We start from the raw sequence: 23942 nt of genomic DNA on the forward strand, positions 1-23942 counted from the left end.
TGAATACTTTTAAAGATAAATTATTTTGTATCTTTCCAGAAAATGCAGCAATAAAAATAAATGAACAATAACCTCCCCCAAATTTTAACTGTTACATTATAGTTAAGCTTCTTTTCAGCTAGAAAACTATAAATCTCAATGTATGAATAAAATGAGAGGAGGACAAGGTTTAAAAATCAATAATTTTATCTTTGAAATACAATGATATGTGACGTGTTTAATTTTTCAGCTATATACACACATTTTACCTTGACAATAGGTAATTTATAGATTTCGGTAAGGAAAAAAATCTCAAGATCTGGGTTAGTAATTCTCAAAATTTAGTAAGTGTAAGAATAAACTGAGGTGCTCACTAAAGTACATATTCCTGGGCCCTACCTTCCATGGTTCTAATTCAGGAGATCTGGAGTGGGGTCCAGGAATCTTAATTTTTAACAAGCATCCTGAGTGATTTTTATATCAGTGGTTTTGGGATTACACTTTGAGAAAGTGATTAGGCCAAGAGAACAGTCACATTTAAAGCTATGCTTCTCAATTTTATTGAATACTACAAAATTATAAAATTATAGACAGTCTGAGAAATATTTTTCATTTGGATATCTATTATGTCAATTTAAGTAATATGCACATACAAACCTTGCACTGGTCTGCTGACTGTTTTTTTGAAGTCCAGCGTGGGCTTTCGAGAAAAGCCAGCTCGGAAATCAATAGTACTGAGGCCAGTAATGCGAACAGAGTGCCTTCCACTGCTTGAGATCTGAAAATGTTTAATGACAAACCTGGTCAGCAGTTGATCCAGTATGCTGGTCATATGCAACCCTTGCCAGTATGGGAAACTGCACAATATTTAATTAGGATCGATGTCCAAAAACTGAGGCTCTGATCTGATGTTCTCAAGATAACTATGATTCTATATTTTAAATGCAAGTTTCATAATACATACCCCATGGGGACAGCTCTAAAAAACAATTCAGTAATATGTTTCATGCCTAATGATAAAAGATGTAAGGGTTTAGTCACTAGTGAATGGGCTGGAAATAAATCTGTAAAAGCTCCATGAGGGTATGGATCTTTGTTTGGTCACTATTGTTAACATAGTAGATGTTTAGCAAATATTGAAACCTTCTTCCACAAATACATCCAGGTTCAATTCTAGAAAATATTTATTTCTTCTTTGCCTCTAGGACATTGCAGCCAGTGCAAGCAATAGAGCTGACCATTTTCAGATTCTGGCAACCTGGCATCCTCAGCTCAGCAGTGTTCTAGCAAAGGTACTCAGCATTTATTAAAAATGCAAAGTCCTTAGCTCCAGCCTAGATTTACTGAATCTGAATATTAGGTCAGGGCAGTCTAGGAATTTGCATTTCAAAAACCACCTAAGACTTATGAACAAGAGTTCACTATTATTTTATTACATAGATTACCAAGATTCTGTCTCAAAATAAAATGACCACATAATTCCAGCATTTAAGTAGGAGTAGGAGATGGGAGTGAAAGAAAAAATTCACACAACTCTAATGTACCGATTATCAATTTCAAACTCAACACTGAGAAGGCACATATTGACGTATTATAGCAAAGACAGAATGCACTGGAAGTATATATATATAAATTTTAATCTGGTAGACAGCCATATTTGTGTATATACATTTTAATCTGGTGGACAGCCAGATGAATTCACACACCATGGTTACCAGTGGGCCACTTCCAGAGCTGTGCAAACTACGCAATATTCCCTGAATCACTGCAACTCCTTGTTATTTAGCAATGTGGAGAAGAAGGAAGAGAAGATCTGTCCCTGTTGCTACCATGTTTCTTCCTCATTGAGCAGAATCTCAAGAACTCAAAGGGTAGTAAAATGAAGGGGAGAAAGAAGAAAAAAACCCATCATCATGAAAGCTGTTGCTATACTCTTAGCATAAATGATGCAGCTAGTTACTATGGCTCATTTGCATAAAGGTTACAAAAGATTATATGTGTAAGTGTAGGGATCTTAGTACCACCCTTATCCCATTATTTGTCAATGAATATGTGTTATGAATTCCACATAATAAATTAAAAAAGGAAACTATGGATCATGACTCAATTTTAAATCAGGGATTTCCTGTAGGGTTTTATAAAGCTTTGGTAATTCTAATGTCAATTTCTTTAGATAATGTAGAGCTTTAGTGAAGACACTATCACCTACTAATTTCATGTAAGTCAATCAGAATGCTTGATATTACAATGAGCTAATTTTTATTTTTTCACTAACATCATATATTACTGTTAGTTGCCTTGCTCCTCAGAAAGTCCCTTATGATGAAACAGCTGTTGAGGTTACTAAGGGCAAATATGACACGTAATTTGCCAAATGACTGCTATCAAGTGCTAATCATCTGCCAAGTGTTCTGTGCATAAATCAACTAACAAAGGTGGTTTTCAACAATGTGGTACTTAATAGCTGAGTGAAAAAAAAAACAGAAATTATACAAGTGTTTGAAAATATGTTAACGTCTATTACTAAACAACACGTTAAAGTAGATTTGATGAGGAGGGAGCCCCTTATAAATTATATAAAATTAATGTAATATAAATTAACTTTGATCCTTCAAAGACCACACCAAGTAATAAAGTATGCAAAATAAGAATATAGGTTTACTATTCTCTGAGGAAATATGAAGAGTATTTTGCTCTGCTAAAATATGAAGAGTAATAAATAACAAAATATCTTAATTTCATGTGTCTATACTATACTGTAGACAGTAGGAATGTCTTCGATGAATTTAAGTGTTTGTAAATAAAAGCTATCTTCAAGTGAGTCCATTTTTATGTGCAATTAATCCAACTCTGGGCTAACCAGGGTAACGGAAACAAAGGACATCCCAAATAAACTAACATTGTGGTTTAAATATACAATAAAAAGAAAAAAAATGAGCTAATTTAAAGTTTTTAAAATAGCTTAGTATTAAAATAGCCTCTGATGTTAATTCATGCATTTATCATTATTTAATTATTCTCTGAAAAGAATTCTAATACTTGAACAGTATTTTAGGAACACTAAACACCACATAAATTTCTTCATGAGAAAGTGCCAATAGTTTGATATCTATTAAAGTAAGCTATTGTTTTCACCTCTTTCTTGTCTAAGCTCCCTTTAAAAAATATTAGTGTAATAGAAACAAACAGGTTTTGTGTATAATGAGGGTATAACCCACCAATAAATGGAAAAGGGAGGAGAAAAAAGCACTAATGTGCACAAAATGCACACTATATATAAAGCTTTTTTATACAAACTCTCACTTTTAATCCTCACAAAAGTCCCTGTGAGAGAGTATTATTACCATCTTCACTTCATGGATAAGAGAGGTTAAGTGATTTGCTCAAAGTAACAGATACAGCAGGTGGCAAAGCTGGAGTCTGAACTCGGTGAAGCTCCAGAAACCAAACTCTACAGCTACCCCACGCGTTTCTCATGATGATCTCAATGAATTTAATTATGCTGGTTTGAGGGTAAATGTTGAAATATGCTGAACTGCTTTACACAATAGGAGGAGAGTTATATGGAACTTCTGGGACTATCCAGAGGAAAGAAGCAGAGAAATGTACTGGGGAGGCAAGGGGGTGGTGGCCAAGGAAAGAGCAGGAAAAGCACAAGGTGCTTTCTGACATAGCCCCCAAATCTACGAGTAAATCTACCAAATTCACAGAATGCTTGCTATTGATAGATTTCTTGTGATATTTTGAAGGGGCTGAGTTTTGCCCTGCATCAAAGTACAAAAAGGTATAATCAACACAAATAATCAGAAGGCAATGAGAACATAAGCAAGAAAGCTTTTAGGAAACTGCAGGAGTGCTGGGAGAAGACTTTGGAGTCTCATGAGTTATGAACCTGATGGGGTTAGAGGAGAACCAAATGACACCAAGGTCTTGGAGGGGCAAAGAAAATTAAGCTAATTCTGTAACTGAGTCAAGCAAAGAGGAGGTCCAGCCATATTTCTTTCCCTTCCCTTCTCTTCCAAATTATGTTAGCCATTTCAATAAATTTTTTATAAATGTAATAAAATTATATATATATATCTGTCCTAAAATTAGTGAGGCCAAAATTACTATCTTAATGTCTTTCTATTTGGTCTTTTTTATCATCTAGATTCAACCTGTGGGTTATATTAAAATTAGAATATGGCTACAAAAAGCACCTTTCCACCACAGAATGTCTTGAAGTATTACTCCTGCAGAGTTACCCTAACCTCATGGCTTCTGTAGATAAGAAGAGGGAAATCTAGCAGCAGCATTCAGTCTCAGAGAATAACAGGAAACTTTCTAGATATTAGATGTTGAACCGGATTTATCTGAGCTAGGAAGAGTTGTGTTTCAAAGTCAATTTATTCATAAAATTTCTAAGCGTACATAATGAGCCACGTTACTCCTCTGAGTGAGTAGTATCACGTTCATTAAGTTGTGAAGGGGTCTGAGTCAGGAATACACAGGCTGCTGCAGTGTGAGCAGATGTGAGGTAAGGTCACGGTTTGGCAAAGATGAGGTTATACTAATGATAGTTAAAATTAGGTATCAGCTTGATTGGATTGAAGGATATCTAGATAGCTGGTAAAGTATTCCTTCTGGGTGCATCTGTGAGGGTGTTGCCAAAGGAGACTGATATTTGAGTCAGTGAACTGGGGGAGGAAGACCCCCCTCAATGTGGGTGGGCACTATCTAGCTGGCTGCCAGCACGGTTAGAACAAAGCAGGTGGAAGAAGGTGGGATAAGCTGGCTTGCTGAGTCTTCTGGATTTCATCTTTCTCCCATGATGGATGCTTTCTTCCATTCCTCCTGCCCTTGGACAACAGACTCCAGGTTCTTCGGCCTTTGGACTCTTGGACTTACACCAGTGGTTTGCCAGGGGCTCTTGGGCCTTTGGCCACAGACTCAAGGCTTCACTGTCGGCTTCTCTGCTTTTGAGGGTTTTGGACTTGGACTGAGTCACTACCGGCTTCTTTCTTCCCCAGCTTGCAGATGGCCTATTGTGGGACTTTGACTTGAGATTGTGTGAGCCAATCCTTCCTAATAAACTCTCTTTCATATATGTATATATCCTATTATTTCTGTCCTCTGGAGAACCCTAATACAGAGATAATATATTGGTATCCTAAAGTTGTAAATAGGTGGCCTTGACCTACAATGCAGTAATGGAAAAGAAGGAGCAGAGTGAACCAGAGTCTAGGTTTCTCAATTGGAGTGAGACTACCAAGAATGAAGGAGCAGGACAGGCTGAAGGACAACTGAACAAGCACCATGGAGAGCTCCAGCGGAAAATTACTTGCTCCTCTGAGATCTCAGCTTATATCTTCCTGGTCAGCTCTACTGCAGATGGATTTACTTCTTAGTTTAAAGGTGAAGAAGGCCTGTTAAATGCCTGCCTACATTGAAAGTCCCTTCAAGGCAGTAACTATTTCATATTCATCACCCATAGAATGTCACTCAGCTGGCACGTGATAAGTGTAGGTTTTGTAGGTTTAATAAATGACATGAAAGCCATCCACATGCCTAGTGTTGATGTTTTTTTCTTAGATATTCCTCAGACCAGCTAATGCTATACTCATCAAGAATTCACTAAATGTTTCTAGATGCATTACGCTAAGTATGTTCACACGTTATCTCTTAAAACCCTATTATGTCCAAAGATAATTTTATGGCACTACAAAGAAACAGAGGTTCAAAAAAATGATATTTACCTAGGTGTAGACAGCAACTTAAATGGCAATTATTCCAAGTTCAACGTCTTTCTCAGGTACTTAACTCTGTGCATGGTATTTTAGAATAACATAATTTCTAGGTAGATTTGCACCCTATGGCATAGAAAACAATAACATTCTCCAACTATTTCTTTGCCATTCTATGTTTCTGAGTAGCCTTTCAGTTAGGAAAAGTCAGGTCAGTGGGGTGCTAATAAATGCCCCTCTAACAAAAAAAACCCCTAATTTTTGGCATTTTTCAATTTCTGTGGTATAAATATTCCCATCATAGCTGATTCCTAGCTCCCAACATGATGTTGCTGAACACAGAGCTAGGAAGAGAAATGTATCATTGACTCTCCATGAGCCATTATGAGCTAGGCCACAATAACAGCTTGCCTACTGGGTAATAAGGGAGTGAAATGTGTCGCTTCTGGGATGACACAGAAGTAACACAAATTTCTTTTTATTTATTCAATGCCACATCCTCCAGGTTTTTTCCTCATTAAGTGACTGAAGATGCTGCATGTTCTAAATTATGGCAGAGCCTCCATCAGCTTGGGTTCCTGAGTGACTGTGAAGCAGAATACTCTACCAGACCCCATGGAACACAGAACATTAGTGAGGAATTAACCTTCTTGTATTAAGCCAGGGAGAATTCCTCCTAGCACTAAATATGAAACCTTACCTTTTATAAATTGAATTAAAATTTGATTGATAGAGATGGTTTTTCTCTCTCCAACAGAGTTTCAATGTTTTATAAAATAGTAAATGTGCCCAAAGTAAGACAAACACAAAAACTAAAGAAAAATTCAAGTGTATATGCATTAAAAGAAAGTAAAGATACAATGTATGATTTACATGTATTCAAGAGAACAACTAATTAACCTGTGTCAGAATTCATGTGTCAACATTTTTAGTAACAACTAATTCATGTGTCAGAAACTGCTGAAGCACTTTACCAATATCTCATTTAACCATGACAATATTGGGTAGCCACTATTTTCCCCCACTTTCCTCAGACTTAGAGAGGCTAAGTAATTTCTCCATGAACAAAAATACATTAAGTAATGAATCTTGAATTCAAATAGATGTCGACCTCTTTTCAAAGTATTTGCTCTTAAGTTTTGAATTCTTTACAAATTAAAGAATAGATGGTTTCAATAAAATATTTATTAAGAACCTACTGTGAGCTAGGCATTGTGTCAAAGACACAATCATGGAAGCTAGATTTAAATACCATTATTTTGTTGGGCATTATGCATTTGGAGAAATGTGTGATAAGGAAATGTATCCAAAACATAAATTCTACTTAAATACACACACACACACACACACACACACACACATATGCACACACGCATATGCACACACATATACATAAAAATGTGCATGTGTACCTAAGTGTACACATATCTTTTTTATAAAGGAAGCATTCTATTTGGTTGACAGTCCGATATTGGAAGGCCAAAAAACTGGAAAATTTTCCAGGAAAAATCTATTATCAAACATTCCACTGACCCAAAACATTAATGCTACACCTAATCTATTTACTTAACCCACCTTGTATAGACTACAGGCTTATTCATAAGAGTCACCAGGAAAGACTAATAGGAGGCCAGCATAATAATCTTCATGTGTGGTCCTTTAAGACTCAAGGTTGATTTAATTATGATTCCTAAACAAGCTTATGCCACTTGAGTATGATTTTTAAAATATCCTTACCCAGTAGAAAAGGCATTAGTAGGCTCTGGCTACCAACATAACTATCCAAAACCAAAATATTTCTACTAGTCTCAGAATCCCAGTATAATCATGTGGTTGGGTACACACCCTTCTGTACTTGGGAGATTATCTAAAGACAGTTTATCCAAATGTACTTAATAGAAACATACCCCAGGGGATATGTTAAATTAAATGATCACACTGATAATCCTAGACTAATATAAACATTTGTACCACCTAAACCCATTGGGTGCTGACAATTATTTAATGTCTTTGCAGGGAGTTTCCTTTAAAAAGCAGAGGACAAAATTTGGCTCAAGAGTTTCTGTGGTTACATTCAAATACTCTATATTAGTTGCTGAATGGAAAAATCATATTGCTTCTCAGAAATAAGATCAATGATCTGTAGCTTTCCTACAAATGGAAATTTAGGAGCATAAAACAATCTTCTCTTCTGTTTTTAATAAAACTTTATGTTATTTCCAGTCACTTCTTTTTAACGTGCTTTACCTGCATCAGAGGAAACCTAAAACATTTGAGTACTTATGTGAATTATACAAATGAGTTGACTCGTTATCTCTGCTTAGTGAAAGTGCCCTAAGATGGAACAGTAAAGTACTTACCAAAAAAATCACAGAAGAAAAGAAATTGCCACTCTCTTATCATTTTAAATCATAAACGTATTAGTGTTCCATGCTAGCACCTCCACTATAGGCTAAGTAAACCAGTTCTTCTGCCTGCTTCCCTGGATATCCTCAGAATAAATGTATTAATTTTTATTCATAAATATTTGTATAGTTCTTTCTCAGGCACTGTGGCATATACTAGTGGCAAAATCTGGTCTATAGAAAAAGAGACAGAGAAAATATGTACAGAAATAAAAATGATATAAGGGAGAAATTAATCCAAAAGGGAAGTGCAGAAAAATTTAATAGAAAGCCAGAGAGCAAAGAGCATTTTAGGGAAAAAAAAATCTGACAAAGTTTGATGAAAGTTTTGTCATTTGAGCTGAACTTTGTGGGATAGTTATAAGTCAGAATGCAAGGAAAGGCATTATAAGGGGAAGGAACAGCTTGAAAGAAAGCATGGGGTAAGAGAATGTGGTGGGGGGAGACAGACAGTACAAAATTATATTTGACAAGAATGTAAAGACAAGTGATAGAAGATAACTAGAAAGATTGGCTTGAGGCTCAATTGGGTGGTCCTTGAGCCTCAAGGTAAAGTCAAGTAATAGATAGATCGTTCTCCATATTTGGGATAAAAACTGTTATGTGAAACATTCAAAAAGCCACTATTAATTTCAGTGATAGAGCAGACCTTTTCCAGATAGTCGAGTGCATGGGAGATAGCACCAGGGAAACACTATCTAATCTCAGACATTTCTCATCTTGAGAAAGTGCACATGTAAAACATTTATCATTCATTAGACATCCAAAAGGGAAATCCAAAGTCACCAGCAATATTTTATGTCTTCAGATTCAGTTCAATTTCCTTCGTATCAACCTGATACATTCTTTTGGTATTTCATATAGAAGCAAAATAAGTTTGTTATTTTTAAGTTTCATTATAATGCTTATTCTTTGTTTAGTTGTTGTTAGCACTAATCCTACACTAGAAATGCTGTAAATCAGAGCTGGAGGCTCTTTTGGTGAGGGCTAGATAAACATTTAAGATAAAATAATAATAGATACTGTGTCTTTTTATTGTTCCCTTAATTATAGGAGACTGAGCTTAGAGACTTGTCTAAACAGAGTTCTCATCACCTCATCACCTGATCAAAGGCTCTGCTCACTCATAGAACTAATCCTCATTACTTCTCTGTTCTAATTATCAATTAAAATGTGTGTAATGTCCATTAAGTAAGTAGCACAGAACATGGCCGAGAGCAGTCAGTAAATGTTTATTGAATGCATGACTGAATGAATATTTGTGTGAGGCACAAGGTAAAATAACAGTCATGCAATATCCCTCCTCTGGGCAAGAGTTTTACTAGAGGAAATACCACTGGTACCAGTCCAAATCACCTGGAAATAGGTACAAGTACTGCACAATAAATTGCTACTACTATCGAAGAATGGCCTTACGTGCACGTATTTCACAGTCAATAATGGACTAGTTAAGGTCAATATTCAGAAAGGAAGAAAAAATTACTCCAGTGGACTTGCTAGCTCAAGACACCGCTGGCTAAGTCACGCTTAAATTAAAGTATTTGAGGGATGAAGAGACTCGACACTTCTTCTAATTCCTTCCTACTGTGGTCACAAAAAGTCAGACTCAATGCTAGTGATATTTTTGGCAAGTTAGTCAAAATAACCATTACATAAAATTTGGCCACATTTATTTAAAATATTGTAGCAGCAAAACAACTCGTCAATCTAATACACTCAATAAATACCAGGCATTATGTGCAAGGAACTGGGTGGAAAAAAACAGGCAGGAAGGGCCATTTCTGGCCCATTCATTAAGAAATTACCAGATTTTCTTTCACATGCCTTTTCACCTATGCCCTTTTATTATCCACCTTGAAATAATCTACACAAGAGTTTCTATTTTTCCTACAGGGCTTAGAGTTCTGAGAATAAAAAACCAGTATCTTAGGATTTGAATGGAGTTACAAGGTAAACATTCATTCTTTAAACTGGGGACATTAATGGAGTTATTCTTTAAAAAAAAAACTGACTGGCATGAAAAATGGCTCTTTGAATTTCTACAGTATATCAGCTCCACATATTTTCACAGCAGCTCTATAATTTGAATTATGATCCCATTAATTCCATTTTTTATGTAAGGAAACAGACAATGAAAGAGTAAACAATGTACAGGATATCTTCATTTGAGTTCTCCCAGAAAGATTCTAGAGCAAGTTGTTTATTTGACAGCTGGAAGGAATGCTAATAGGAAGAGAGGAGATAATACAGGAATGGGAAGAGGCCCAAAAAGGGTGTGTTTTAAGCCTGTTCCCACAGGGGACACCTGGAGTGTGTTCCTTCAGGTGCTAATAGCTGCTCCCGAGGGGTGTTAATTCCTCAGCCGAACAACATTTTCCTGTTCTAGGAAAAAACCTCCAAGACACAGAAATGCAGATACTAGATTGGGAAGTACACTGAAAAGCCTGAGAAATATGGGCAAGTCACTCAGGGCATCTGCCACAGTGGGACACACACAAAATCTGCAGCAGAACTAGATCTCCGATTTATGATATCTTGAATTTTGAGTGTATATTTTTTCCTCCATACTGCCAAAATACAATGCTTTCTTAGAGGAAATATATACCACTTAAGATAAGTTTAGGATACAAATACCACGTTGTGCTAAAGAAGAAAATGAATAGAAATCCACCAAAGAAAAAAAGCCAACACAGCACTTGAATGCTTGCTTTGAAACAGAAATGATACTATTTCAGGTGTATCATATTAATTTAATTCTCAGCCCAATTCTGTAAAGTAAAGGACTGTGACTATCATCTCCACATGACAGAGAAGGAAAGCCATGCACAGAGAAGTTCTGTTCCCCAGGCAGTGCAGCTGTTAAGGCGTGGTGTTAAGATTCAAACCCAGGCAGTTTCACAACAGAGCCTATGGCTCTAACCGTTATTCTGTGTTGGCTCCATCTCTGATTATTTTTGTAAGCATGAAGTAGATAATAAAATAAATCTACAGATTTGATGATAGGAAAACTATCTGAGAATTGTAAGTGTATCGTGTGGCAATGATGACATTCATGGTCCTCAAACTGAAAACTACCAAATTCATGTGATCAAGACACCTCCTACAAACACCTATGTACATTGCTTTTTATTACAAGCACTCTCCATGATAGCAAGAGTGTATGTTTAAAAAAACCATTGTGTATACTTCATGAAAAATGCCAACTTCAAAATAAAATAATAAACAAACTTTGTGAAATAACCGTACCTTCACTGTCCACATTCCAGCCTCTGGCTCTTTCACATTCACTACTTTGGCAGAGTTATGGATATTTAATAGCTCATGCAGGCCAAATCCCTTTTTTATCAGCTTCCCTGAAAGACAGAACATAAAGGTAACAAGCACAATCCTTCTCTCAGCTATGTATATTAGCTAATTTAACACTACATAAAACTAAGAGCATGATCAAATTTCAAATAACACTGGCACATTTTTTACCAAAGTGTGCTGCAAACTAACCCAAAGAGCCTTTATTTTCTGTTCTGTGGCTAAAATAAAACACATTCAATTTCCAGTATCTTATGACCTGATTGACACTTATACCCATAGCTCAAAACATTATTTTATTTATTTCTAAAATATACTTAATTTTAAGGTGTCCAGGCATTGGAAACCTTATGAAATAATGGATTACTATTTGTTATGCTGACTTGATCATCAAATGAGAATAACAATTAGCAGACTGTAATCATATTTCCAAAGCCAGCCTGGATAATAATTACTATGGCTACCAAAAATGTTATGCAGAGTCACTAGAGAGATTTAGATTAAATAGATGGAAAACACAACAAGCCAGGATAAATGTCGTTGTAGAGAGCACTCAAAGTATTACTAACATGAGAGCCCTGGGCATATCTTTACACAAAGTGTAAAACCTTAACCGGTTTCCCATGAAGCACGGGAGAAGGCTTTTATCTGTCATAGGAATAATTAAAAGAGGCAGTGCAATGAAGTAGCATGATACCATTGCCTACTGACCTGACATTTATCTAAAGTGTCTAATAGTTGGAACTTAGAAAAGAGGAAAAGCAAATTTGGAATTAAGCCACAGTTCAGTTTTTCACTTCACTCTTGACTTTCCCATGGACTACTTCTCCAGTTATATAAAGAAATAAGTTAGGCCAGGCACGGTGGCTCATGCCTGTAATCCCAACACTTTGGGAGGCCGAGGTGGGCAGATCACAAGGTCAGAAGTTCAAAACCAGCCTGACCAACATGGTGAAACCCTGTCTCTACTAAAAATACAAAAATTAGCCAGGCATGGTGGTGCGCACCTGTAATCCCTGCTACTCAGGAGGCTGAGGCAGGAGAATCGTTTGAACCCAGGAGTGAGAGGTTGCAATGAGCTGAGGTCATGCTACTGCACTTCAGCCTGGGTGACAGAGCAAGACTCCATGTCAAAAAAAAAAAAAAAAGAAGGAAGAAAGAAATAAGTTATAAGCATCCTATGTTTGAATCAAAAGTTTTACAATCATTGTATGCCCAATGACTTTTTAAAGTAGTAGAAACATAATGCAATGGGTACAGGTACTCTGAGTCTCCAGGTAGTAGAAAACACAAGTCTTTCCTTGGTAACATGAATGTTATTGTAGTAGAATGCTACTTCAACAGGAAAATCCATTTGTAAGGTCAAACTTGTATAAGTCTTGAGAAAGACGTTGTATTTGTCTTGTAAATTTCAATGTGTTTGTGGCCTCTGAGAACAATTTCATAGGTTGTTTTCTTTTGGAAATTAGTTATTTAAGTAAGAAAACCAGTTATCCCCTTCCCTATTTATAAATATAGAGAAAAAAATGCAACTAAAGCCACAGTGGAAATATAACTATTTTGCAAATATTAGGTAAAAAAATTTCTAAATGAAAATGTTAAGAAACGATTAAAGATTTCTGTCTTTACTAGATTGTTATTTGATGTAAATCTTATTGTAGTTATCAACTAGCAATGGTACCAAACAAATCATATGGTTATAAAATATACTTAAGAGGCAAAGTGAATTATTAAAAGTTCCCTTTACTAAGAATATAAATTTGGTTTTTAACAAATATCTTCTGTAAAATTAAAATTTATCAAGAAAATGATAGAGTGGAAAATTAGTTATTTTAAGAGTTATTTGGTGTGAGCCATTTAAAAATAATGTAAAATACTGAATTTGACAGAGTAAGTTACTGTAAAATATCTCCTCATATAAAGTTTCAGGTTTTATTTAAATATTTTTATTTTGGATCATTTAAATATAATTAGTTTACTACATCTGACCTCTTTAAATATGAGAAGTTTTACCTTTTTGAATCTCATGTTAATTCAACAATAGTTAGCACTTTCAAAATGTTACATTTTTTAAACACCTTCCTTAGCCACTTCTGAATTTATTGAATTTATTCATGAAGTTGGCATTAACTTGACAAAAACAAGTGTGTGAAAAGTATTTTACCCTCTATGTATTTTGTATTTTATTATGTGATGTTTGATATATCTCACCTAAAGGATTGCGAATTTCAATCATTGGAGAAGGCCCACTCAAAGACACAGTGACCTCTTTCAGGCTGGGATCAAAAGGAATTCTCCAAGTATTTACAGCCTGTTCCAAATGATCTGTGGATAAGAGGTGAACTTTGGAGGCCTGTACTGCTTCTTCTACCCATTTTAATACCTATAAGAGAGAAAGAGAAGTGTAAGTGATATCAGAAAACATTCACAGTTTTATATCATTGCTGTTTCAGGTCCTTTGGGTGATCAAATGACTCCGGCACATCCTGGACTGGTGTGAAATTTATTTCGGTCATTACTGAAGATAGGACTCTTTCTAATTCTGGTTAGTGTACATTCAAAACAAAATGCTGGTTTAACCCATGTTCAAATTTCAAGTTTTCTATCTTGAATAATACATTTAAAATGAGACTATAGTGTACAAAACCAGTGAGGGGAGACATGCAGAGATATTATTGACAGTTCGCTGTCTCAAGAGATAAGAACTTATTTAAAAACATAATAGTGCTAACATGTGCAATCCCTTCTTCTTCCATTCTTTCTTTCCAGATTTTATTCTTCCAGATGCAATTTGTAAAAGAAACCCACTTAGCAAATTATCAAATCCAATTTCAGTAAATGGGGCATATTAATTATTGTATTATACTATATTATAATTATATATAGTATATTATAATATATTACAGCATACTAATTATAGAAAAATAATTGCAATGTCACTAAAAGAGTCATTTCTATAATAAAGTGAATAAGTAACAATATAATGGGAAAAGCATTGCATTAAAGAGAATAGAAAAACATTTCAGGTTAGAATTTAATACCAAGTAGTGTATTCTTGAAAAATAGTCTTTAAAAATCATTAAGAAATTGGGTTTTAAAAAGGTGTTAATGCCTCATTGTGAACAAGAAAAACTTTGAATCCATAGAAAGTTTCTGCACTAACAAAGATAATTTCCCTTTAGACAAATGGTGCATGTCTGGGCAGGTACTCCTTGGATGATCTTACAATTTTAGTCATGATAACCTTTGATCACCTCATCTTTATCTGGTTTACGTATCTTTTAAGACTGCATATCACCATGAAAATTTTCTTTTGTAATGAGGCATAAGACACTGAACAGAGCTGGATATTAAGCTATAGTCAAGCTATTAATGATAAACAGAAACATTTTTTGAAATTTAGGTGTAAGTGGTCACATTTCAAGTAACCAAGCAATAAATACTGTGCAACATTTTTATTTTCTGTGAAAAGTATCCCTTTTTTTTTCTGTTTCTTTCCCCCTAAGGATAAGAGAAGCATCTAAGACCTATTATCACATAACAATATGAAACAATCACATTTATCATAAAATAAATGTTTTTGTTCAAGATGGTTTTCCAGGTACTAAGTAATGATGACCACACTTTCAGTCATTAGGACTCAGATTTACTGAATGTTTTTGCATTTCTTATATTTTTCATAAAAATTCCTGTCCTTGCTCCAGTATCAAAAACCATATCTCCTATTTCTTTGTGCATCCAAAACAAAGTGTTTTGCTCTACACATAATAAAGGTGGGTATATACTAATGTCAATGAAATTGGTCATAATGGTAATAATACTGATGTTCTTAATAAATAAAAGAAATTCATAATACAAGAAATGCTGTTGAAAAAATGTATGTAAAATGCCCTCACAGTACTTCCACACGGTAATGCCATCACAGTATTTTCACAGTCTACATACTTACACGATCTTAGTTTTCTCCCTCCCCAGCTAAATTCCCTTCTCTTCCCCTAGTTGTTTCAGCCATTGCTGAAGTGTTTCAGCAATGGCTTCACAGGCAAAGTAAAGTAATCAGACTATGAAAGACAGAAATGTTTTCTGTAAATAAAAAAAGAGGCAAATTCAAACCAGACAGAAGAGAGAATCTGAGCAAGAACACTGAGACAGAGACAGAAGTACTCCAAATATGTTGAGAACATGAGTGACTACATCTGGCTGCAGTGAAGTGCTCAGATAAAAAAGAAGATGAGGCTGGAAGCCTGTGTCAGGACCAGACAATGGATGGTCATAAAGTCAGGCTATGACATTTGGATTTCATCCTAGAGATCCCAATGAAAATGACTAAAGGGCTTCAAGCAGAGGAGTGACACAATGAAATGATGTTTTACAAAGAAAAATTTGTAGTGTCATCACGGATGAATTGAGCAAAAAAACAAAATTTAATACAACTAATTGCCCCATAAATCAAATGATGTATTTCCTCAAAATTTAACCTTACAAAGCACATGGAATTGTACATATGAAATAAAACATATTTGCTTAAAGAAGCAGATGCCATTTTTGAAAAATGGGTTCTTAATTATCTATCATGCTTGAAGAGAAGGATATGGATCACTCGGCTTATCAAATCCGTCCATATGACTACAGACCAGACTGACTGTAACTAACATTGACCATATATAGAACATATACTTTAATAATCAGAGTGTTGACATTTTTATGTCAACATAAAACATGACTGTAAGGGTCTGCCTAACTAAAAAAAAAAAATAGAAAGGATTGTTGTTGGGCCTCAGAAAGCATTTTATAAATTTAACTGATAATAAATAATTTTGAGGATAATGCCTGATATGGAGACTGAAGAGGGCAAAGGAGAGAAAGTAAAGAAATGGACAGAATATCTGTTTTAAGGACAACACACATAATCTGGTCATAAATGATTCTCAATGGAAAAGAAGAAAAAAAAACATTAGAAAACAAGTACCAGCAAGAATTGTGAGACGTTTCAAGTTTAATAATGAAATGAAATGGCATTAATAAAGATGGAAGTCATTTTTACATACATCCTTCATTAAATTTATAGTCTATGTCTGGGTGGCTCTACAAATATATCTTTCCTTCAAACCCAATGCAGAGAGGTTATGATATATTGTTGGAAAGCTATCTTGTTGTCTGTTAGTTACACATGGAAGTCTCCAAGTCTTGAGTATTCATAGGAAAATGGAAGTCTTCCTAATTTGGTTGCATTTTTGTGAAGCAAGTGTGGTCAAATGGTACAGAATATAAGTGGGCTTTGGTTTACTCTTAATACTGCTTCCAATTCATCAACATTTATGAGGCTTTCACAAAGGGATTACCATGTATCATAATATTACTTGTTGGGAAAGACATAGTGCAGACTTCTGTCAAGAGTCTCAAATCACTTTTTTTATCCACTTATAAGAAAAATCAAATTGAAAACAGATGCAACTTGTTGTATTAGAAAATACAGATACTACCAATATGTGAATAAAAGTACATCACTGCAAGCTACAGAATGTACCATAAGTGCAGTTTCTGGCTTCTCAGGGTGCCAGATACAAGAAAATTAAAAATCTGTAATTGTCTAACTATAAGAAAAGTTCTCATGAGATTAGAAATGATCTTCTATTATAAAGAAAAAAGAATAAAACTAGAATAATGTGAGAGCCTACAAATTATGCATTTTTATCAACACAAAAGCTTTTTAAATCCCTAGATAACTGTTTATATAGTACATTAAATGTTTTAATATAAAAATGGTTCTCTGACAATTTGTAACAGTTTATATCTACAAGGGGCCTCTGAGACCATCTAATCCATCTCCTTAATTTGATAGATGAGGAAACTGATATTTGAGAGTTCTTGTACCTTTAAAACTCTAACAAGTTGGATTCTGGCTCAATAGTTATATTTTTACATAATTCCCTTGTATAGTCTCATAAAGATTTTGCAGCCCATGCTATAACCAATGCTTAAAAATAGTCCATATATCTACTCAACTCTAAAATAAGATACAACTATAGTTTTAAAGCATAAAACCATCACACATTATTATGAATGATAAGACATTAGGAATAGAAGTGAAGTCAATTTTTACATACATATTCATGAACAGAACTTGAAGAATAGCTTTGTTTGGAAGAGCATTTCTTATGTAATGCATTACATCCAAATGAATTTCCCCAGGACATCCTTTGTCTTCCTGGCAAGAAAGGGGAAGTATGGTGAGGTGTTCAACACAGTTTGCAATTATGCCTTTATTAGTATTTTTGTGGTTGCTGTTGTTATTTTTTATCCGACTTTCCTTCTAAATTGTAAGTTCCATGAGGGCAGACACCATAGCTGATTTGTTCACTACTATCATCCCTGAACCTTATATAGTACATGAAATATAGAAGATTCTTGATTAAATATGTGTGGGAGGGAGAGATAAAAGAAGAAAGAAAAGGACAAGAGAGAGAGAAAATGGGAGGGAGGGAAGAATTTTATATCAGGTCTTTCCCTGGAGTTAAATGTGTGCTAAAAGGCAGTATTTTGTCCATGTGCAATTGTGACACAGTCCTTTCTCAGCACTGAATTTTCTGCATTGAAGCTGAATAGAGTTCAAACTTGTATGCATGGTTTTAAATGTGAGCATCACATTGTATTTAATTTTTATTTTATTTAGTTGGTTAGCTTAAGATTTTTAAATGCAAAGGAAAATTTCACAGAATTAAGCCAGTTTTTAAGAAATGCAAAAATGCATGCATTTTTCTCAGTCACACTGGATAGAGATTTTTCAAGCTCAGTGATGGTAGAAAGTTGATTAGGTGTAAATACATCCATCTGGTAAGTGAAGCCTGATCTAGAAAAAAAAATTGTGTAAAATTGACAGTAACACCTGCAAGCACACAGTAGTGCTTATTAGATGATGGATACTTCTTAAAGTCTTATATTGATCTTCACAACTGCCATTTGCGTAGGTACATAGCTACAATTATTTCCATTTTACAGATGAATAAAAATGAGTGATACATGCCAAAGTTCATAAGACATACAACTAATAAGAAGGCAGCATTTGCCTGTTGATCCCATAATCTTGTCTTTCACTTTCTATTTTCTGAGTTAGCATTAGGAAAAAAATGACAGTTTTCAACAGTGAATCTGAAATAATATCTAGTGAAAAACAAAAATTTAATGCAGGTGTTTTTAAAATAAATGGCATGCCAAACATAATGAATAGATTAGCTGTATATTTTTATCACTATTTTGGCACCAAATTGTTAAGAGTTACACTATATAAAAATATTAAAGCCTTTAAATCTATATGGTATTTGATATGAAAAAGATTTGTCACATTTCCAAGACAATCATTTTGTAGTAAACCCTACGTTATAGCAATGGCAGGCTTTACAAACCTCCAACCTGGCTAAGAGAGATTCCCCTCTGGACAACCAGGAGAGCCTATCTCTCTGGGTTCAAATTCATTCCTATCCTGCAGTATAGCACAGAGCCTATGCTTCCAATTTTGCTTAGAAGTCACTAAGCATTTATTGAGCACCCAGGTGGGAATATGAAAGAGGAACTCAGAGATTTGAATCTGTCGTTCATTTGAAAGATTCAGGTCACTGATCTAATGGAATTTAAAGCCATGAATCCCCTTGCAGGCCCTGTCCACAAGAACTTAGACAAAGGAAGATATACATCATCCCGTGAAAATAAACTTAAACATCAATACATAATGGCTCAGAAAAGAGCCTGGGAGCAAGTCTCCCCTTGTCCTGATGCTGGCAAATTTCAGATGATGATTTGCTCTTTGTACGTGTGCCTATAGAGAGGAAATGTATCATTTGTGCCAACACAAGTGTTCTAGACTTCCAAGCAATTCGATTTCTCATGGTAGATGAATGAGCTGGCATTCAGATTTTATACAGCACTCCTCTAAGTTTGGTTAGTTCAAGTCTATTCCTGAGGATGGATCCACTCAGAGGCTGACAAATCCAGTGTCATGGTTGGCAGATTTAGCAAATCCACCAAGAAATATCACCACTTGAGACTTTTTGAGAGGGTCTTCCCCTGATAATACCCATTTATATTACTCTTTGGGTGTTGTGTGCCTATTTAATTTAGAAAATTCTACAGTGAGTTTTAACAACAGTAAGTGCTCATAAACAAGTGTGGCTGGTGATGTGTTGTATAGCCATAAATGCTCATGCTAAAGGTAGGCAAAATAAGAAATAATTTACAGGATTTAAAAAAAAAACAGACTTTCTGCTGGAACTAAAATTTTACTCAGTTTATATAGAGGATAAACTATTCTCTGGAGGAGCTTAGAAATTGGAATGGCTTAGGAAATTTAGGCTCAGTGGGGACTCTAGAGGGGATTAGTGCAAAGAGGAACTCTCAATTTCAACTCAATGAGCACCCAAAACTTGTGTAAAACTTCCACACCTTCTACATGATCAAAGTTTTATAATACACAACAGCCAAAAAAAATAAAAGCACACTTTAGACATTTATGACAGTGAAATCATTCCTGCTAGTTATTTTAAAGTGTCAAGGTATATTTCATTAATTTATCTTTAAAAATTATTGTGTCACAATTTCAATGTGTTACAAATGAGAGAGGAAATTTAGCTTGCCAGAAAAATGTTTTATTTAAAATAATACAAATACAGAAAATTAACTTTTATCATTCATGTCTCTCACTGAATCTTTTTTTTGTTTGCTTGGGTTTTTTGCTTGCTTGTTTCACATGTTTTTTTTTTTCTTCTTCTACTAAATACCTATTTTAGAATGGCCAAATCTCAGTGAGTTCAGTTCTTCCATTGAAACTTTCTAGTTTTAAAAGGAAAAAAGTTATAAAAATACGTAGATACATACATTCATATGCATACACACATACATGTAGACATATGTATATACATACATATATGCCAGTTATGGTCTTATCGCTGGCTACCTGGAAAGCAGGAAAAACTTCAAACCACACTTAGGCTACGAGTAACAAAAACAACCCCTAGTTAGGGAGGCACGTAAGCATTATTGATATTACAGGTTACTAGCCCTGACTCTTTCTCCTCATTCATACCCTTTATTTATTTACCTATCCATATATGCATACACACTCACACATTTAATAAGGTATGCAGGTATAGTAGTTACATAAAACACTATTGCACATATATTTGAAATGGTGAATCTGGACTCCATGAATAGCTTCAGGGTCATCTATGAAATCTCTAAAATCATTTGCAAAATTAGATATATAGATAGATAAACAGATAGATAGATAGATAGATAGATAGATAGATAGATAGATAGATAGATAGAGACATAGTACATGGGAGGAAGGGTCATAGTTTGGCCAGATTTTCATAGGGAGATGGGAGGGACAGTTTAGAAAACAACTTTACAGAGGTATCCTCTCTTCCATAAAACAGTCTTTTACATTACTAAACAAAAAAAATTTATATAAAAAATCTGAATATCTTATTTAAAATAGATAAGTTAGAATGTGAAATAATTCACACTGCAAAGGATTCCTCAATTCATAAATGGATATAGGCTCCTTCCAAGTGTTTTTATAGTTATTAAATAAAAAATTAAGAGAAGAAGAAACTATGAGCTAAAGTATACAGAGTACTAAAATAATTTTTAATTTTTAATGACTAAGAAAAGTAGATGTTTATATGTTCTAATCTGCTCTTCCCACCCCCAACATATACTGGAAGGATGTAAAAATACAAAATTGTCTGGTTTATACTTGACATGTAGAAATCCTATTAGTCCCTTTTAGCATATATAAAGGTTAGAAAAATCCTTCCCCAAAGACCTCAAAATATAGACCTCATTTCAAAGAACAATTTAGTACAGTCTAGGATCTGGTTTTTAGGTTTAGGCACTTAATTTCAACTGGGATTAGGTCTATTTTGGGGAGAACTTATTCTTTGGTACAGATACACATGTATTGAACCCAAAAGGCTTTTAATGTCAGTGAGGAAGAATCATTGACTAACCCATTGGCTTCTGGAGGCAAAGTTATGCTGGAAACTAAAGCATAACTGGATCATTGTTTTGATGGCTACCATTTAAACAGCACTTACATGCTAAGCTTCATGCTAAGAATGTTACAAATTTTACCTCATTCAATTTTTTCTATATTCTATAAATATTAATATATACTTTTTCAGTAAATTACAGATTTCTAGTAAGTATAAAACTCGAAAAAGGCACAGGACTCTAAATCTTATTCCCTTAACCATTGTAACATTATAACATGGGGTGAATTTCTTTGTATGTCCATCACCCCTCATTTCTACCTTTGAAAGAAACTTCAGTTCCAACTGGCCCAGAAAAAGAAAGAAAAAAGAAGCAAATAAGGAAGGGAAGAAGAAAGAGAGAGAGTTGGGGAGAGAAGGAAACAAATACATTTTTAGATTTTGTGCTGCTAAGGGCCTAGGTCGTAATAATTTAAGGGTGATTCAACAGATTTTGAGTATAATTGTGACTATGCAATTAACAAATTATGTCCTGGCTTAAGGTGCAACCCCCATTTAGAATATAAATCCATTGTCCTGTCATGTGCTTATTGGGTTTAGAAATAATATAGATGAAGTGATTTAGATGCATTAAACATTTAATAGAATTTTCTTTATTAAATTAATTTCCCAATAGAAGTGCTGGTTGAGGCTCCCTCACTTTCAGACAGAAGTTGGATGGGAACTACCAACATTTACCTTCATGACTTAACTGTTCTTATGCTTTCCTGTTGGTTTGCACTCATTTTGATTGACATACTCTTTAGATACTTTAACATATTCAATCAAGTTTTAGGCAAGTTTCATCAATTTCTGGGCCCTTCGGACAATAAAAGGAACCTTTTGTGTATCTCTACTCTGATTATGTCTTGATCCTAAAGTGAAGTTCTCAAGATCTCATCATATTCTCTGTATTTCCAAATAGCCTCCTAATATACTAATAATCTCTTCAAAAACAAGGAGCTTTAGGAAGTATACATTCAAATGTCATATAATAGAGCATATAATAGTGCATTGGATATGCAGATAAATTGGAGGATTCCAAAGGTCCAATCATTTCAGATGTTCCATGAGGCATAAATACTAGTGGCAATATATGTTTTAGGCAGTCTAAAAGATAAGCCATCTATGTGGGCTAAAATTATTGGGAAATACTTTGTAGAGATGGTAAAAATGCAACATTATATGGCTTTTAAAATCTGGCACCACGCACAAAAATCTCACTAACACTAACTCTTTCCAGATCCCCTCTAATCTCTACAAAGGACATTTCGATTTATATAACAACCTGGATTTTACTGGTAACATTAGCAATAATATAGGTGAATATTCAGCAGTTGCCAGACATCTTTAATAAATTACAGCAAAACTTTATAGCTCTCACAACTAAATCATCACTCCAGAGATGGTAGTTGGAAACAACTGTACAAATCTTAGAAATCCTATGGGAAAAGAAAAAAGTAAAGCAAGAATCCAAATTTTGGAAGTAAATGAAAGCAATGGATTAAATCAGAGAAAGTCAGACTCATCAGCATACCAAAAGGTAATCCAGATGCCTGGAAAAGGGAGAGTTTGAAAAGTAAAGAAGAAACAGAGGCAGGAGGACATTTTCAACATGTTGAGGAAGAGAGGAGAAAAAAAGGAAAAGAAAAAAGCATCCAACCCATAGGCTTGTTAGGGTCTTTGAAAAAAATATTGTTTCTATTTATTTTAAATCTAATTATCACAATATATTAACAACTCAAGAATGAGATAGATGTATGGCCTGTAAAGGGGTTTCATATTAAGTCAATGAACATTTAAGTATGGTCTCACCAAATAGTGGGTTCTGTGCTAGATACACAAAGGTGACAAAGTATGTTGCCTGCCTATAGTAACTTAGCGTGCCAAATTAGAACACACATTCATTTGGGATTTGCCATTAGAAACTAGGATAACATCTCCTCTCTGTTTTACCACTGCTAAACAGTGTTTGTGAACAGGAGAACTGTTCTGTATCTCCAATTGGAGGGCAACAGAGAGAAGTCTCAGCAAAAGATAACAGAACATAAATGTTCTCCAAAATACCTTCTATTCAGTGACAGATCTGGGTTGTGAGAGCCTCAAGCTTACATAACTGGGAAGTCCTTAAGAAATATGAAATTATAAAAAGTTACCTCAAGTGAGAAAATAGTTTACATAAATTTCAAATTGTTAAAAGTCGACAAATACTGCAAATTTCACAAAATCTAGAAATTAAGAACAATTTTGTTAACATCTGACAAGAGTCTATGGCATTTTTTTCGCTGCATTTTTGGTTATATAATCTTTGAATGTCTATTACTATGACAAAAAATTGTAATATTCTCTACAGAAATAACAGAAAGATAATTTTTATTCTTTTCCAGGAAGCTTCAAAACTTTCAGCTTCACACATAGCTATACTTGTGTTTATAGTACCGATAGAAATTTGGGTCCAAAAAAATAGCGAAGATCGCCCCAGTGTCACTGGACACTAAGGAACA

General features: G+C 34.6%; 1 protein-coding gene across 2 annotated transcripts in view; it reads right to left on the reverse strand.

The window, feature by feature from the left end:
- The window catches only part of HMCN1 (hemicentin 1), a 454854-nt gene that overhangs the window by 267931 nt on the left and 162981 nt on the right, over window positions 1-23942 (reverse strand). For both annotated transcript variants that reach the window (XM_055367497.2, XM_055367502.2), the window contains exons 5-7: window positions 13625-13796; window positions 11354-11460; window positions 637-757 (exon numbers count right to left, since the gene is read on the reverse strand). In XM_055367497.2, the coding sequence (XP_055223472.2) occupies window positions 637-757; window positions 11354-11460; window positions 13625-13796 (400 nt within the window). The remainder of the gene's footprint in view (window positions 1-636; window positions 758-11353; window positions 11461-13624; window positions 13797-23942) is intronic.

This window comes from Gorilla gorilla, chromosome 1 (genome assembly GCF_029281585.2).
Source record: "Gorilla gorilla gorilla isolate KB3781 chromosome 1, NHGRI_mGorGor1-v2.1_pri, whole genome shotgun sequence".
In the NCBI taxonomy this organism is placed as follows: Eukaryota; Metazoa; Chordata; class Mammalia; order Primates; family Hominidae; genus Gorilla; species Gorilla gorilla.